At 41.2% G+C, this 15,822-nt stretch overlaps 1 protein-coding gene and 1 long non-coding RNA gene across 2 annotated transcripts in view; one reads left to right on the top strand and one right to left on the bottom strand.

Annotated features, from left to right (window-relative positions):
• Positions 1-5,077, top strand: part of RHBDD1 (rhomboid domain containing 1) — a 153,454-nt gene extending 148,377 nt beyond the window's left edge. Inside the window, exon 7 of the mRNA XM_069727543.1 lies at positions 3,722-5,077. Coding sequence (XP_069583644.1) covers positions 3,722-3,786 — 65 coding nt within the window. The 3' untranslated portion in view covers positions 3,787-5,077. The remainder of the gene's footprint in view (positions 1-3,721) is intronic.
• LOC138638331 (uncharacterized) lies at positions 959-1,709 on the bottom strand. Its single transcript, XR_011312484.1, has 2 exons — positions 1,588-1,709; positions 959-1,247 (listed from the first exon to the last, which is right to left on the bottom strand). It is a non-coding gene; the product is annotated as an uncharacterized lncRNA (long non-coding RNA).
• Positions 5,078-15,822: the final 10,745 nt, after the last annotated feature.

The following is a 15,822-nucleotide window of genomic DNA, read 5'->3' as shown; positions in this document are numbered from 1 at the left end:
GCCATTCTTTCTGTGTTAATTGTGATTGATAGGTTGCTGTACACACATACAGCAGCCCTGCCCTGCCCTAGGCTCTGTTTGATTGTGCACCTGTGTCTGGACCTGTCTCACCCTTCATCTGTGGTGCTGGTTAGGCAGTGTGGAGTTTGAACCTGAAACATCTATGTCCGCACCTGGTCAACCTTTATCTGCGCTTGCCCTTTCTGGTGCCATGGGAGTGATTCAGAAACGCTTCAGGTACAATTTGCATTTAATGTGGCTTTGCTTTCAATACATTTAGGAGGCTGTAATGGCACAGCGTATATAAAAAACAAAGAGTAGGACTGCCCCATTTGAGAATGCCTTGGCATGGCGGGGTGGTTCAAAGAATTGATCAATTGTTTGCTAAATGTCTCATTTTGAAATACAGTTAGAAATTAATATGTGCATGTGCACTGTATGTATTGAGTTCTGACCATAAGCGGCGCTGGCTTCTCTCCTTTTTAGTCTCAAACATTACCATTAGTAACACACTATGCTGTCATGTATTAAAATCCTGCAGGGCACACAAAGGCCCCCTGCTCATGCCGTTCAATGTCCATGGAAATGGATCCTGGGTTACTTCACCACGCCCCCAAGTGAGTAACAAAGCATTCCCTCACTATATATATATAAATAGTGGGGGAATGCAAACACAGAAAACAATGAATCTAAACTGTATTATTATTCAGTAAGATGATCTTACAAAAATTGAGGTTTTTAGCGCATAAATTGATCAATCCATGTGTGCCTATTAACCGCGAAAAGGTAACCTCCTTCTGATGGGTCCCTGTTCTACTGTACATACCTCTCTTGAGCTTTTAGCCTACAGTTAAATGGACAAAACAAGTCTCACCAGGGCCCTGAGCGTGAGCCTGCAATTCAGTGAGTAAGTAGAACTGATATACTGTACAGACCAAAACAAAAGTTTGGACACATCTTCTCATTTAAAGATTTTTCTGTATTTTCATGACTATGAAAATTGTACAGTCACACTGAAGGCATCAAAACTATGAATTAACACATGTGGAATTATATACTTAGCAAAAAAGTGTGAAACAACTGAAATTATGTCTTATATTCTAGGTTCTTCAAAGTAGCCACCTTTTGCTTTGATGACTGCTTTGCACACTCTTGGCATTCTCTTGATGAGCTTCAAGAGGTAGTCACTGGGAATGGTCTTCCAACAATCTTGAAGGAGTTCCAGAGATGCTTAGCACTTGTTGGCCCTGCAACGTAACACAGATGCTGTATGAGTGTTCCGCATGGGATCCGTTTTTGGGGGGGCTGCACACCCATTGTCTTGAAGGGGCGAGTTTGACATGAAATACGGAAGTAACTCATGCTTTTTGCCATTTTTTTTGTCACATGCAGATTCAATCAGTGAAATAAACGCACATCTGAATAGCACAATAGAATAGCACGGGTCCTAGTGCCGTCCGTGTTGTCTGTTTTTTTCACAGACTGCACTCGGCCCACAAATATGCTCATGTGAACCTACACTTATGGTATAGGGACACTGATACGTGTCTATCTACTGTGAATATATTGTTCTTTTCCCTTTCATACCTGATATAGGAAAGTACATTGAAGCCACAAAGAGTTAATTAGAAAACAGTCAGTGAAAGCTCCAGGGATACCCACACTGTGTTCGAACCCTGATGTGACACCAAAACTGCTGGATGTTCCAGAGTAATCCCTGATGTTGAAAGCAGTCAGACAATAAACAAGTCCACAACATTGTTTGCAGCGGCTGCCGTAGAGCCCATCTGCTTCAAAATAAGCCCGATTCTGCTTACTACGCGGAAAGCTTTGCTGACTGGCATTTGTCCTAGTTCTGGTGCCCGTGTCTGCTGCAAACAACTCTGCTGCCACCTCCTGGACTCTGAGCCGCACTACAAGCTAATTACGCTTTACTTAAAGCTGTTCTGCTGCTTTAGTCTAAGTGGCTCATTAATAAAGCGCTTCCTATGGCTGACCTGCATTAAGCCAAGTGCTTAACAGGAGTTTCTAGATAAAACTGCTGAGTCGGTGGCAGTAGCCTACAGATGTCTGTCCACCCGTTCACTTAGGAAATAGTAGACCTAGCACAGAGGGTGTGTGAGATCTTGTATGTGTAGGACACAGATGGGCCAAGCAACACAAGTGCAGGGGTTGACAGCTTATGACCTAGCTGGTACTAAATGCTGGCTTCAATACAGAGCGTATTTTCAAGCCAGGTTTACACAATTTATTTAAAAAATATCATAACGAGCTTCTTCAGGGGATCCATTCATGAGTTTGGTTAAAAAAAATTGCAAAAACTGAACCTGAATTATACTTTATGTACATGACTTAACCAAAAAAATCTTTCACCAAGTCTTACAAATAATATGATCTCTAATTAAGAATATGGGGATGGGGCTCTATTCAATGGAAATCCCTAATTGGGTATATGAAAATGGCTTTTCTAAACCAGACAATCCATTTTATGCCCATTTATAAAAAAAAAAAATATGGAGATTGGCACAAATGCATAGAGAAAATCAATATTGCATGTACTTACTCATTTCCCTCTGACATAATTCTGGATATGTCTCTGAGGTGCTTTATCGATATTTTACATAACAGTGCTGTCTGATGTGGAATTGAAAAGGAACCTGTCACTTAAGAAAATGCTATTTATCTGCAGATATTGTGGTAATTTACAGGTAAATAGCTGTTAATCCATGTAGACCGGTTTACTGGGAATTCAGCTGCAGGGAAAAATGAAGTTCTATTCTCCCTGCAGCTGTTCGCTTCCAGTCATCGGAGGAAAGTTAATGGGATTTTTAGAAATGTCCATTTTTTTCTTTTAATGTTGCATAACCTGACCTCCAATGCATTTTTGAGATCCACATTATGTCAATTTCTCTTGCAGGTAAACTGATTTGTATGTGTGATTTTTTTTTTTTCCCCATAAGATGATATTACATGCGGTATAATCCACAGCTAAAACACATGTAATCTGCACATAACCGTACCAATAAAGTTTTATGAAAGCCAAATACCAGAAAGTATGAAAAACAAAGCAGCTTTATTTAAAACATAACATACCAACAAGAGACAAAAACCACAGCATCCAAAAAGCAATAAAAACACATGTAAAATACACAATAAAGTATGCAAATAACCTAATTTACATAATAAGTGCAGAAAATCTGTAACCTTGAAAACTCACCAATACTTTTCATGAGAACATAGCCTTACAGCTACTGCTCATTACCCAGAGATTGCGCTGTTATCACTCCTGCATTTTGATGGACATCTAGCTCTGCATCGTGTGTGGAGGACAGGCTGTCAGTCACAAAGCAGGGGGAGCGACTTTAGCGTGATGACTGTGTAGTGAGCAGTGGCTACTAATCTGCTGCGCCACCCTGACGACTGAAAGCAAGCAGCTGCAGGGAGAATATAACTTCCATTTCTCCCTGCAGCTGCTGCCCCAGTTACACTGTTGAACATGATTTAAACATTAGATTGCCACCATACGTGCAGGTGTATAATAATATTGTAGGTGACCCGTTAAGTATCAACTTTTACTAGAGTTCCTTTACTAAATCGTGTGCAAGCTTCATGGGAATCACTGCGCGGTATCCTAGTAGGGAAAGTGTCTTTGTGGTACATTAATATGCCATGCCACTTGTGAAAATTGCAACAATAACTATATTTTTCTTATATATTACAGGTCATGGTGTGCCAAGGGAGCCGTCCTTGGAAGAAATCAGAAGACGGAGATTAAACAGGTTTTAAAGCGGATTCCCGGAGAACTACTGAACCTACAATAGAAAGTGTGCGGATGAATAAGCAGTCCTGTCCCCACACAAGACTTTATGCTCAGTAATGCCATGAGTCAATGTAATAAAACCAATTCATGCCTACAATGGTGCCTTAATGAACATGGTTTGGCAGTTTTAATGCTGACTGTTAAAGCTGCCAGTTGCCATCTTATCCTGGGTTATAATATCCAAAATTGGCACTTAGTACTGGTCCAGATGCAAACACATTGCCAAGTAGCAGAAGTGATGTAAAGTTATATATATTTTTTCAGATCTGTATCTGCACACGCCCAATTCCCGTTTTGTGATGGAGTCCTGACGTAAACCCCGAAGGGACCAAGGAACGGGTGACAGAACGCAACGTGAAAGCCAAAAACCCTAAATGTTCTCACAAACATTACTCCAAGTTATATATGAACCCCCGGGTGAAAAGGGGTACTCAGGTTCTAGCAATTCAGTATTTGTCTGTGTGATGCAACCATTTTACAAGTGTATAATATGCACAGTTCTTGGTCTTCAGGATGTTTGACGTTATTCTATAGGAAGGTTCATAATGTGTCTCTGTCATGTGATGGACACAGGTTCATGATTTTATGAAATGCCTGCAAGATAACAATGAAAAACAGGTAGAATCAGTAGAATGAGAATATCATAACTTTTCATGATATAAGGAATAACCTGAAATCCAGATTATAACTTTGTTCATCTTTGTTTTTATCTTTCCATTCAAAGAAAAATGCTTTATATATAATCCTGTTTTGTATTCACAGTATTCACAATAAAATAAAGTAACAAAAAATAGAAAAAGTATCAATTCCGCTCACCACTCCTGTGTTAGAGCTAAGTATTCCAGGAGACTTTTAGGGTACACCGTCTGCGGTCGGGGTGCGGTGCACGGAGGATGCACTGGCCGGACTTCCAGGTCAAATGGCTCTCAAAGGTCCAAAAGGGGATGTTCCCCAGCACCAAAGGAAATGAGTTAAAAGTTAACCTTTAGTCATATAAGATAAAACAATTGCCAGAATGTGCACATATAAAAAACATAATTCCTCTTTGTTTTGAGCAGAAAAAGCCTGCATCATTGCTATGTTTAAGGATTTTTCTAAATCTTAGCTATGATTAAGGGATTTTGTACCCGAAATTCGTAAGCATTGTTTTTTTTACTTCTGGGTTTTAAACATTCATAGGCTGCGTTTATGCTGTGTTTTTTTCTGGAGCCAAAATCTGATCTCTTGGCAGTAATAAAATTGGTGCTTTCAAAACTAGTTTTTTCATCATTTTTTTTTACACTTTTTTGGGTGCGGATTACATGTGTGCTTTGTCTACATTACATGTTTAATAAAGTTAGTTTTATTTACCTAAAATGCTCATAAAACGCCCCCCAAAAAATCAGTGGTGTTTTTTGCAGCCTTTTTCACTTTATTCGTTTTTACGGTTGAATAAAATGCTGAAAGAACTCACATGCTACATATTGCAAAAACATGAAGACCAGACGAAGAAAGCCGAACATGCGGTCAGAAAAAAAAGGTAGGAACAATCATATAAGTAAAATACCTTTATTATTGCATCACTTGGTAAGTGGTAGTGCCATACACACGGGTGCGCACACAGTTAAAAATAAAATATAGTGTAAATATTAAAAAGATATAAATGATCCCTTGTAGCCACCAGGAGAAAAATATATCATGCAAAATACAAATGAGTGGAGTGGTTAAGGGAAGGGAGAATAGAAAAAAAATTATACAGTGTAACAATGTTGCTGCACTTCACATTTTTGATAGGTGTTTCTGTAGCTGCTCTGGAAGTATCCTTATCAATAGAAGTTTTAGAATGGAAATACATAATTTGCATATTTAATTTCCAAAAGGAGCATTCATGGCTTATAAGTCTCCTTAAAGGGAACATGTCATCCCGTTTTTTCAATATGAGCTAAAAATAGCGTTAAACAGGGCCTGAGCTGTGCTTTACAATAGTATCTTTATTGTCCCCTGATTCCCCACCTTTGCTGCCAAAATACCCCAGTAAAGTCGCCGTTTTCGCCTGTCAATCACGCTGGTCTGGTCAAATAGGCGTTGTGAAATCGCTGTTTCTCCCCCACCTCTTGCTTGTCCCTAAGAAATTTCTTCCCGGCGTTGGCGTAGTGTTTCGCGCCTGCGCATTATGCTTTGCCCAACTGTGGGCATAGCATACAGCACATCACTGCGCATGCGCGGCTCTTCACTGTAACCTGTGTGCCCCGGAAGTCTGGATATGCAAATTTGCATAACGAGACTTCTGGGGCACAGAGGTTACAGTAAAAAAACGGCGCATGTGCAATGATATATTGTATGCTTTGCCCACTGTTGGGCAATACATACTGCGCATGCACAAGAGCGGAATGCACTGCGCAACTGCAAAAAAAGAGTGCGATCTGTGCTATTCACAGATCGCGTTACGTCAGACACGCCGAGGAGCGGGGGGAGAAGCAGTGATTTCACAAAGCCCATTTGACCAGGCCAGCGTGATTGACAGGCGAAAACGGCGACTTTACTAAGGTATTTTGGCAGCAAAGGTGGGGAATCAGGGGACAATAAAGACACTACTGTAAAGCACAGCTCAGGCCCTATTGAACGCTATTTTTAGCTCATATTGAAAAAACGGGGTGACAGGTTTCCTTTAATCTGACATGCCAGGCTTGGCTTGTCACTCTAGACATTCTCCCTGGCATCACTTGTTTCCTAACAGTTCTTCGTTGGACAAGTTTTAGAATGAGTAACAAGGAAACTCCCAGTCTGTAGCCGGCGCTCCCGTATACGTAGAAGAAAACATGAGTATTAGATGTAAAAGTCTACTTTAATAAAGAATTACTGGACATTACAGGACAACGCGTTTCGATTCCCACATCTTGGAGTCTTCCTCAGGTCATTAAAACAGTATAATAATAATAAGTTTTAGAATAAGTATGTAAAGACTAAAAACAAATGAGATTTGCCGTCACCAAATGTCAGGATGAAACTCACCACAAAAGAATCGGTTCCTCTTGGAAGTGACCTAACAATGGATAATCGCAAAAAACACCAGGACCCAACACTGCCAATTGTATCTCCAATAAATGAACCCACAGTAGATGAGACCTCAAATCCTCAGACTGCATGAGATGATACAGGGCTTCAAGCTCCAACTAGTGACCAGCAGCTGAAAGAAACCACAGTTCACCATTAACAGAGACAAAGTGATGGACGATTTTCGATCACTTCATTTTCCAAACAGGCTTGGGAAAATTATTGAAAATGATGACTACAGTTCAGTGTGTTGGCATGATGATGGCGATCTCACTGTTATTCACCCGTAACTGTTTAAAAGTGAAGTCTTAGGCCTTGTTCGCACCGTCAGTATTTCACATCAGTATTTGTAAGACAAAACCAGGAATGGGTCATAAATGCAGAAGTGGTGCATATGTTTCTATTATACTTTTCCTCTAATTGTTCCGCTCCTGGTTTTGGCTTACAAATACTGATGTAAAATACTGACCTAATACTGAGCGTGTGAATGTGGTCTTAGGAAGAGAAGGGTTTTGAAAAAAAATTTGCACAAAAGTTACCAATAATGCATTATTGAGGAGGTATACCTGCACACTAGGTACTGACTGTTGTGAATTCTGCTTGTGGGTTCCCTCCGGTGGTTATAGGTGGTAATGCAGTTGTCCCTGGGTTGCAGTCCTGGTCAGGTGTATCTACTGATTGCAGTTCTGACTGGGGTATTTAGGTTTGCAGGATTCTTTAGTCCTTGCCAGTTGTCCATGGTTGTTGGGAGGTTTTAGACCTCTGTCTGGTTCCTCCTGCTGTGCTGCCAAATCAGCAAAGATAAGTGTCTGGTTTTGTTTCTGTGGCACACAGGCTGTGTGCTTTAGGGTACCGTCACACTATAACATTTCGATCGCTACGACGGTACGATTCGTGACGTTCCAGCGATATCGTTACGATATCGCTGTGTCTGACATGCAGCAGCGATCAGGGATCCTGCTGAGAATCGTACGTCGTAGCAGATCGTTTAGAACTTTCTTTCATCGCTGGATCTCCCGCTGTCATCGCTAGATCGGTGTGTGTGACACCGATCTAGCGATCTAGCGATGCGATCCAGCGATGCGTTAGCTTGTAACCAGGGTAAACATCGGGTAACTAAGCGCAGGACCGCGCTTAGTTACCCGATGTTTACCCTGGTTACAAGCGTTAAACTAAAAAAAACAAACAGCACATACTTACATTCTGGTGTCCGTCAGGTCCCTTGCCGTCTCTGCTTCCAGCACTGTGACTGCCGGCCGTAAAGTGAAAGCAGAGCACAGCGGCTGTGCTTTCACTTTACGGCCGGCAGTCACAGTGCGGGAAGCAGAGACTGCAAGGGACGTGACGGACACCAGATGTAAGTATGTGCTGTTTGTTTTTTTTTAGTTTTACACTAGTAACCAGGGTAAACATCGGGTAACTAAGCGCGGTCCTGCGCTTAGTTACCCGATGTTTACCCAGGGACCTCGGCATCGTTGGTCGCTGGAGAGCTGTCTGTGTGACAGCTCCCCAGCGACCACACTACGATTTACCTACGATCACGGCCAGGTCATATCGCTGGTCGTGATCGTAGGTAAATCGTATAGTGTGACGGTACCCTTATAATTCAGTGCTATTCATTTGTTTTTCTTGTCCAGCTTAGATTGTGTCAATATTTTCTCAGTCTTGTTGGATTCTCAGGAGTTGCAGATATACGTCCCACGTCTTTAGTTAGATGGTGAAATTTTTTGTATTATCTGCTGTGGATATTTTTGGAAGGGTTTTAATACTGACCGCTTAGTATTCCGTCCTATCCTTTCCTATTTAGCTAGAGTGGCCTCTTTTGCTAAATCCTGTTTTCTGCCTGTGTGTCTTTCCTCTCCTTTTCACAGTCAATATTTGTGGGGGGCTGCCTATCCTTTGGGGCTCTGCTCTGAGGCAAGGTAGAATTCCTATTTCCATCTATAGGGGTATTTAGTCCTCCGGCTGTGTCGAGGTGTCTAGGGTTTGTTAGGCACACCCCACGGCTACTTCTAGTTGCGGAGTCAGTTCAGGATTTGCGGTCAGTACAGGTTCCACCTACTCCAGAGAAAGTTTCATACGGCTCCAAGGTCACCGGATCATAACAACTGACCAAGAAGCAAGGCTGCAAGTAAGGTCACACATTCAGTATTTGGTCAGTATTTAACCTCAGTATTTGTAAGCCAAAACCAAGAGTGGAACAATCCGAGGAAAAGTATAATAGAAACACGTCACCGCTTCTGCATTTATCACCCACTCCTGGTTTTGGCTTACAAATACTGAGGTCAAATACTGACCAAATACTGAACATGTGAACGAGGCCTAATAAAAAGAGCTTACCTTTTGCCAGGAGAAATCCAAAACCTGGATATGAAGTTCTTCAATAATGTTATATTAGTTGTTCATACAGTTTGGCACACTTGCAAAAAAATATATACCGTATATATTGTATTTGAACCTTTTCAGCGAAGCTATTAGACAAATGTGTTAAATTACAAATGTAGCTTGTGTATAAATTATTGTATAACTACGTAATGTACATTATATATATTTTTCCACGATACCAAGCAACACGAAAATTCTCACATATCGGTTATGTAGGTTCCTGGTCGCAGATGGCAGCTTTGTCCATCAGTGAATACATGCGGGATGAGATAATGCCGAGGACCTGTGGACCCTGCACTGTATGTTCTTACAGTCTGAAGAAAAAAGGCATGCATATAATTACGTTCTTCACACCACAGACTATAGAAAGTAGAAACTGAAAGGATTGCCCTCACTTTGTTAATTGGTTCATACTACCCCGTATTTATCCTCAGTGCGAGTCATTTAAGGACACTTTTTTCTCTGACTGTCAAAATGTGACCTTAAATCTTTGGCTGCGCCACCCCAGCACCTTTGGCAGCACTTGAAAAAGAAAACTGTTCACATGGAGCGGCAGAGTATTGTCAGGTCCCATTGAGCTTTTCAGGACCTCCTCTGCATGCTCCGAGGATTAGACCCTTTGTTCACAGCTGGACTGCTTCAAAAATAATGTATGGGTTTGAAAGGTCCCATGTAGGCTTTCAATAGATGCCACCAAAACGCTGCTTCTGAATGGCGTGCTTTTACTCACTGAGAAGAGAAAATTTCAACTCGCAGAGTCGCCACAGTGCCCAGATCTACTGTGCAGAACAATGACACTATATTGCGGATTTATTCTTAGGGCATCAAAGAGGCGGTGGCCGCAGTCTTACCATTCGTTCCTCGCTTGTAGCAATGTAGCTATCCAGATGTTAGTTCTGAGTAGAGGAAAAGCTTATTTTCTATTTAGTACATTATGTAGATGATTTTAGGGCTAGTGAGTTTCTGTTTTTTTCTTCTTCAGAGACTTTAGTCTGAAAACTGCATATTGAAAAAATGCAAATGTTGCTTATTAGTTTAATTATGAAAATACTTTATTTATTTATTATGCTTTGCTTTTGATAGCGCCATCATATTCCGTATCAAATTACAGACATTATCATCACTGTGCCCATTGGGGCTCACAATCTAATTTCCCAATCAGTATGTCTTTGGAGTATAAGGGAAAAACAGAGAACTTCGAGAACACCCACCCAAACACAGGGAGAACATAGGTTTAAGTTTGAATGGACGTCATAGCACTGAAATTGTTTTTTAGATAATTTAAGTGTTTTTCAGTCATCACCATATTACCACTCACTTCATGTCACACACAGGGACCCAGAAATGTGATGTTTATGTGGGGTGACTCTGAGGAACAATATGGTTCTATATTGACTATGTACAGTGCCTACAAGTAGTATTCAACCCCCTGCAGATTTAGCAGGTTTACACATTTGGAATTAACTTGGCATTGTGACATTTGGACTGTAGATCAGCCTGGAAGTGTGAAATGCACTGCAGCAAAAAAGAATGTTATTTCTTTGTTTATTTTTTTTTAAATTGTGAAAAGTCTTTTCAGAGGGTCATTTATTATTCAACCCCTCAACCCACCAGAATTCTGTTTGGTTCCCCTAAAGTATTAAGAAGTAGTTCAGGCACAAAGAACAATGAGCTTCACATGTTTGGATTAATTATCTCTTTTTCCAGCCTTTTCTGACTATTTAAGACCCTCCCCAAACTTGTGAACAGCACTCATACATGGTCAACATGGGAAAGACAAAGGAGCATTCCAAGGCCATCAGAGACAAGATCGTGGAGGGTCACAAAGCTGGCAAGGGGTACAAAACCCTTTCCAAGGAGTTGGGCCTACCTGTCTCCACTGTTGGGAGCATCATCCGGAAGTGGAAGGCTTATGGAACTACTGTTAGCCTTCCACGGCCTGGACAGCCTTTGAAAGTTTCCTCCTGTGCCGAGGCCAGGCTTGTCTGAAGAGTCAAGGCTAACCCAAGGACAACAAGGAAGGAGCTCCGGGAAGATCTCATGGCAGTGGGGTCATTGGTTTCAGTCAATACCATAAGTAATGTACTCCACCGCAATGGTCTCGGTTCCAGACGAGCCCGTAAGGTACCTTTACTTTCAAAGCGTCATGTCAAGGCTCGTCTACAGTTTGCTCATGATCACTTGGAGGACTCTGAGACTGACTGGTTCAAGGTTCTCTGGTCTGATGAGACCAAGATCGAGATCTTTGGTGCCAACCACACACGTGATGTTTGGAGACTGGATGGCACTGCATACGACCCCAAGAATACCATCCCTACAGTCAAGCATGGTGGTGGCAGCATCATGCTGTGGGGCTGTTTCTCAGCCAAGGGGCCTGGTCATCTGGTCCGCATCCATGGGAAGATGGATAGCACGGCCTACCTGGAGATTTTGGCCAAGAACCTCCGCTCCTCCATCAAGGATCTTAAGATGGGTCGTCATTTCATCTTCCAACAAGACAACGACCCAAAGCACACAGACAAGAAAACCAAGGCCTGGTTCAAGAGGCAAAAAATCAAGGTGTTGCAGTGGCCTAGTCAGTCTCCTGACCTTAACCCAATTGAAAACTTGTGGAAGGAGCTCAAGATTAAAGTCCACATGAGACACCCAAAGAACCTAGATAACTTGGAGAAGATCTGCATGGAGGAGTGGGCCAAGATAACTCCAGAGACCTGTGCCGGCCTGATCAGGTCTTATAAAAGACGATTATTAGCTGTAATTGCAAACAAAGGTTATTCCACAAAATATTAAACCTAGGGGTTGAATAATAATTGACCCACACTTTTATGTTTAAAATTTATAAAAATTTAACTGAGCAACAAAACTTTTTGGTTTGTAAGATTTATGCATCTGTTAATAAATCCTGCTCTTGTTTGAAGTTTGAAGGCTCTAACTTATTTGCATCTTATTAAACCTGCTAAATCTGCAGGGGGTTGAATACTACTTGTAGGCACTGTACTTCAATCTACAAATATATATTTGACTTATTTATCAGCCACTATTATGATAGGCAGGGAAGGAGAAAATAGAAATTGCTGCAACTATTAGGCCAGGTTCACGTCAGGTTTTATCTTTTCTTATGTGAAAAACATTCCGGGTTTATTTTTCCAGGGTTCTGGTACAATTACCAGTGTCACTTTTTAAAATTCAGGGTAGGTGTAAATGGATACACCTAAATAAAATGGGAATGGTTGATGATAGCAACTTCCTGTTTGTGGCACATTAGTATATGGGAGGGGGAAAACTTTTCAAAATGGGTGGTGACCATGGCGGCCATTTTGAAGTTTGCCATTTTGGAACCAACTTTATTTTTTCCAATGGGAAGAAGGTCATGTGACACATCAATCTAATTGAGAATTTCACAAGAAAAACAATGGTGTGCTTGGTTTTAACGAAACTTTATTCTTTCTTGAGTTATTTACAAGTTTCTCATTGTTTACAGCCATTAATAATAATCATCTTTATTTTTATATAGCGCTAACATTCTGCAGTGCTTTACAGTTTTGCACACATTATCGCTGTCCCCGATGGAGCTCACAATCTAAATTCCCTATCAGTATGTCTTTGGAATGTGGGAGGAAACCGGAGTACCCGGAGGAAACCCACGCAAACACGGGGAGAACAGATGTAGATGTTGTCAAAGGTGGGATTAGAACCCAGGACTCCAGTGCTGCAAGGCTGCAGTGCTATCCACTGAGCCACCGTGCTACCCCATTGACATGTTGCAGAGGTTAACACGTGAGGAGCAGATAGAAATTGTGTTGATGTCTGGTGAATGCAGTACCTGGGTCATTGCAGCAGATTTCAATGCAAGACACCCTACGCAAGAAAACTGTCACCATTCCCATGTTATTTAGGTGTATCCATATAAATTGCCTACCGAAAAAAGTTTGCCTCTTCACTGAACATGATGTTCTGAGTAAACTGAGGGTCCTGTTCCAATTTTTGTTTTGCTCATTCTGCAAATTCAGCTCGACGATCTGGCATCAGTCAAACATCCCTTCGGCAGATATTAGCTACTCACAAATGGCACCCCTACAAAATCCAGCTGCTGCAGCATCTCAACAAGGATGACCCAGATCAGTGCGCTGAATTTTCAGAAAGTGCAAAACAAAAACTGGTTTCCTCTATTAAATCATACGGCTCTAGATGATGCACTTCCCCTTGCAGAGAGAGATAACCTCTCCACATCCCCTCCTACATCGCAACATACAACTACTGCATCTGACAGCTTGGATCCTGAGAAGAAGATCTTAATGTCTCAGGGTCTGTTAGATCAGTTGTTCATTGTGATGCAAGCAAGAAGGAAACCGGTGACTTCTGCTATTTATATAAAAATCTGGAAGAAGTTTTGCTTGCATTATGGTAAAACCATTACCAACTCCTCTTGCCCGGACACCCCTAAAATCCTGGATTTATTACAGCTGGGATTCAAAAAGGACTTAAGACCAAGCATGCTAAGAGCCCAGATCTCCGCTCTAAGCATCTTTTTTCACCATCCGCTGGCGAGCCATCCCTGGGTCGCCAGATTCTCTAAAGCAATCAGCAGACCCACAGTTAGGAAATCAGTGACCCCATAGGATCTTAATTTGGTACTGAATGCTCTATGTACACATGTGGTCAAAATTGTTGGTACCCCTCATTTAATGACAGAAAACCCCAAAATGGTCACAGAAATAACTTGAATCTGACAAAAGTAATAATAAATAAGAAATCTATGAAAATGAACAAATGAAAGTCAGACATTGCTTTTCAACCATGCTTCCACAGAATTTAAAAAAAAAAATAAAACTCATAAAATAGGCCTGGACAGGAATGATGGTACCCTTAACTTAATATTTTGTTGCACATTCTTTTGAAGCAATCACTGCAATCAAACGATTCCTGTAACTGTCATTGAGACTTCTGCACCTCTCGACGGGTATTTTGGTCCACTCTTCAAGAGGAAACTGCTCCACTTGTCTCGTGTTTGAAAAGTGCCTTTTCCAGACGGCATGTTTCAGCTCTCCAAAGATGCTCAATAGGATTTAAGTCGGGATTCATAGACGGCCACTTCAGAATAGTCCAATGTTTTCCTCTTAGCCATTCTTGCGTGTTTTTAGCTGTGTGTTTTGGGTCATTATCCTGTTGCAAGACCCATAACCTGCGACTGAGACCAAGCTTTCTGACCCTGGTCAGCACATTTCTCTCTGGAATCCCTTGATAGTCTTGAGACTTCATTGTACCCTGCACAGATTCTTGACACCCTGTGCCAGATGCAGCAAAGAAGCCCCAGAACATAACAGAGCCTCCTCCATGTTTCACAGTAGGGACAGTATTATTTTCTTGATATGCTTCATTTTTCTGTCTGTGAACATAGAGCTGATGTGCCTTGCCAAAAAGTTCCATTTTTGTCTCATCTGTCCATAGGACATTCTCCCAGAAGCTTTGTGTTTTGTCACATGTAGTTTGAAAAATTCTATTCTGGCTTTTTTATGATTTTTTTTCAACAGTTGTGTCCTCCTTGGTCGTCTTCCATGAAGTCCACTTTGGCTCATACAACGAGGGAAGGTGCGATCTGACACTGATGTTCCTTGAGCTTGAAGTTCACCTTTAATCTGTTTAGAAGTTTTTCTGGGCTCTTTTGTTACCATTCATATTATCTGTCTCTTTGATTTGTCATCAATTTTCATCCTGCGGTCACATCCAGGGAGGTTGGCTACAGTCCCATGCATCTTAAATTTCTGAATAATATGTGCAACTGTAGTCACAGGAACATTAAGCTGCTTGGATATGGTCTTATAACTTTTACCTTTAACATGTTTGTCTATAATTTTCTTTCTAATCTCCTGAGAAAACTCTTTCCTTCGCTTCCTCTGGTCCATGTTGAGTGTGATACACACCATGTCACCAAACAACACAGTGAGTATCTGTAGCCCTATATACAGGCCCGCTCACTGATTCCAAGATTGTAGACACCTGTGATGCTAATTAGTGGACACACCTTGATTTAACATGTCCCTTTTGTCACATTATTTTCAGGGGTACCATCATTTCTGTCCAGGCCTATTTCATGAGTTTTATTTATTTTTTTAAATTCTGTGGAAGCATGGTTGAAAAGCAAAGTCTGACTTTCATTTGTTCATTTTCATAGATTTTGTATTTATTGTTACTTTTGTCAGATTCAAGCTATTTCTGTGACCATTGTGGGGTTTTTTTGTCATTAAACAAGGGGTACCAAGAAGTTTGACCACGTGTGTAAGTCTTCTTTTGAACCACAGGAGGACGTTAACATCAAGTTGCCTTACATCAAGACAGTTTCTTGGTGGCAGTCACTTCAGCAAAGAGGATTGGTGAAATCCAAGACTTATCAGTGAGAGATCCTTATACTGGAAGGTTCATATACTGGATGATCGCAAAATTCTTAAACTTGACTCAACGTTTCTTCCAAAGGTGGTGTCCACTGCAAACTTGAACCAGGAGATTATTCGTCCCTCCTTTTGCCAACATCTAAAAAAAATGAAAAGGAAAAAATGTTTTATTGACTGGATGTAGGACGGACGGTT

The sequence above is a fragment of the Ranitomeya imitator genome, chromosome 5, assembly GCF_032444005.1.
Source record: "Ranitomeya imitator isolate aRanImi1 chromosome 5, aRanImi1.pri, whole genome shotgun sequence".
Classification (NCBI taxonomy): Eukaryota; Metazoa; Chordata; class Amphibia; order Anura; family Dendrobatidae; genus Ranitomeya; species Ranitomeya imitator.
This window is presented reverse-complemented; position numbering and strand designations above follow the sequence as displayed.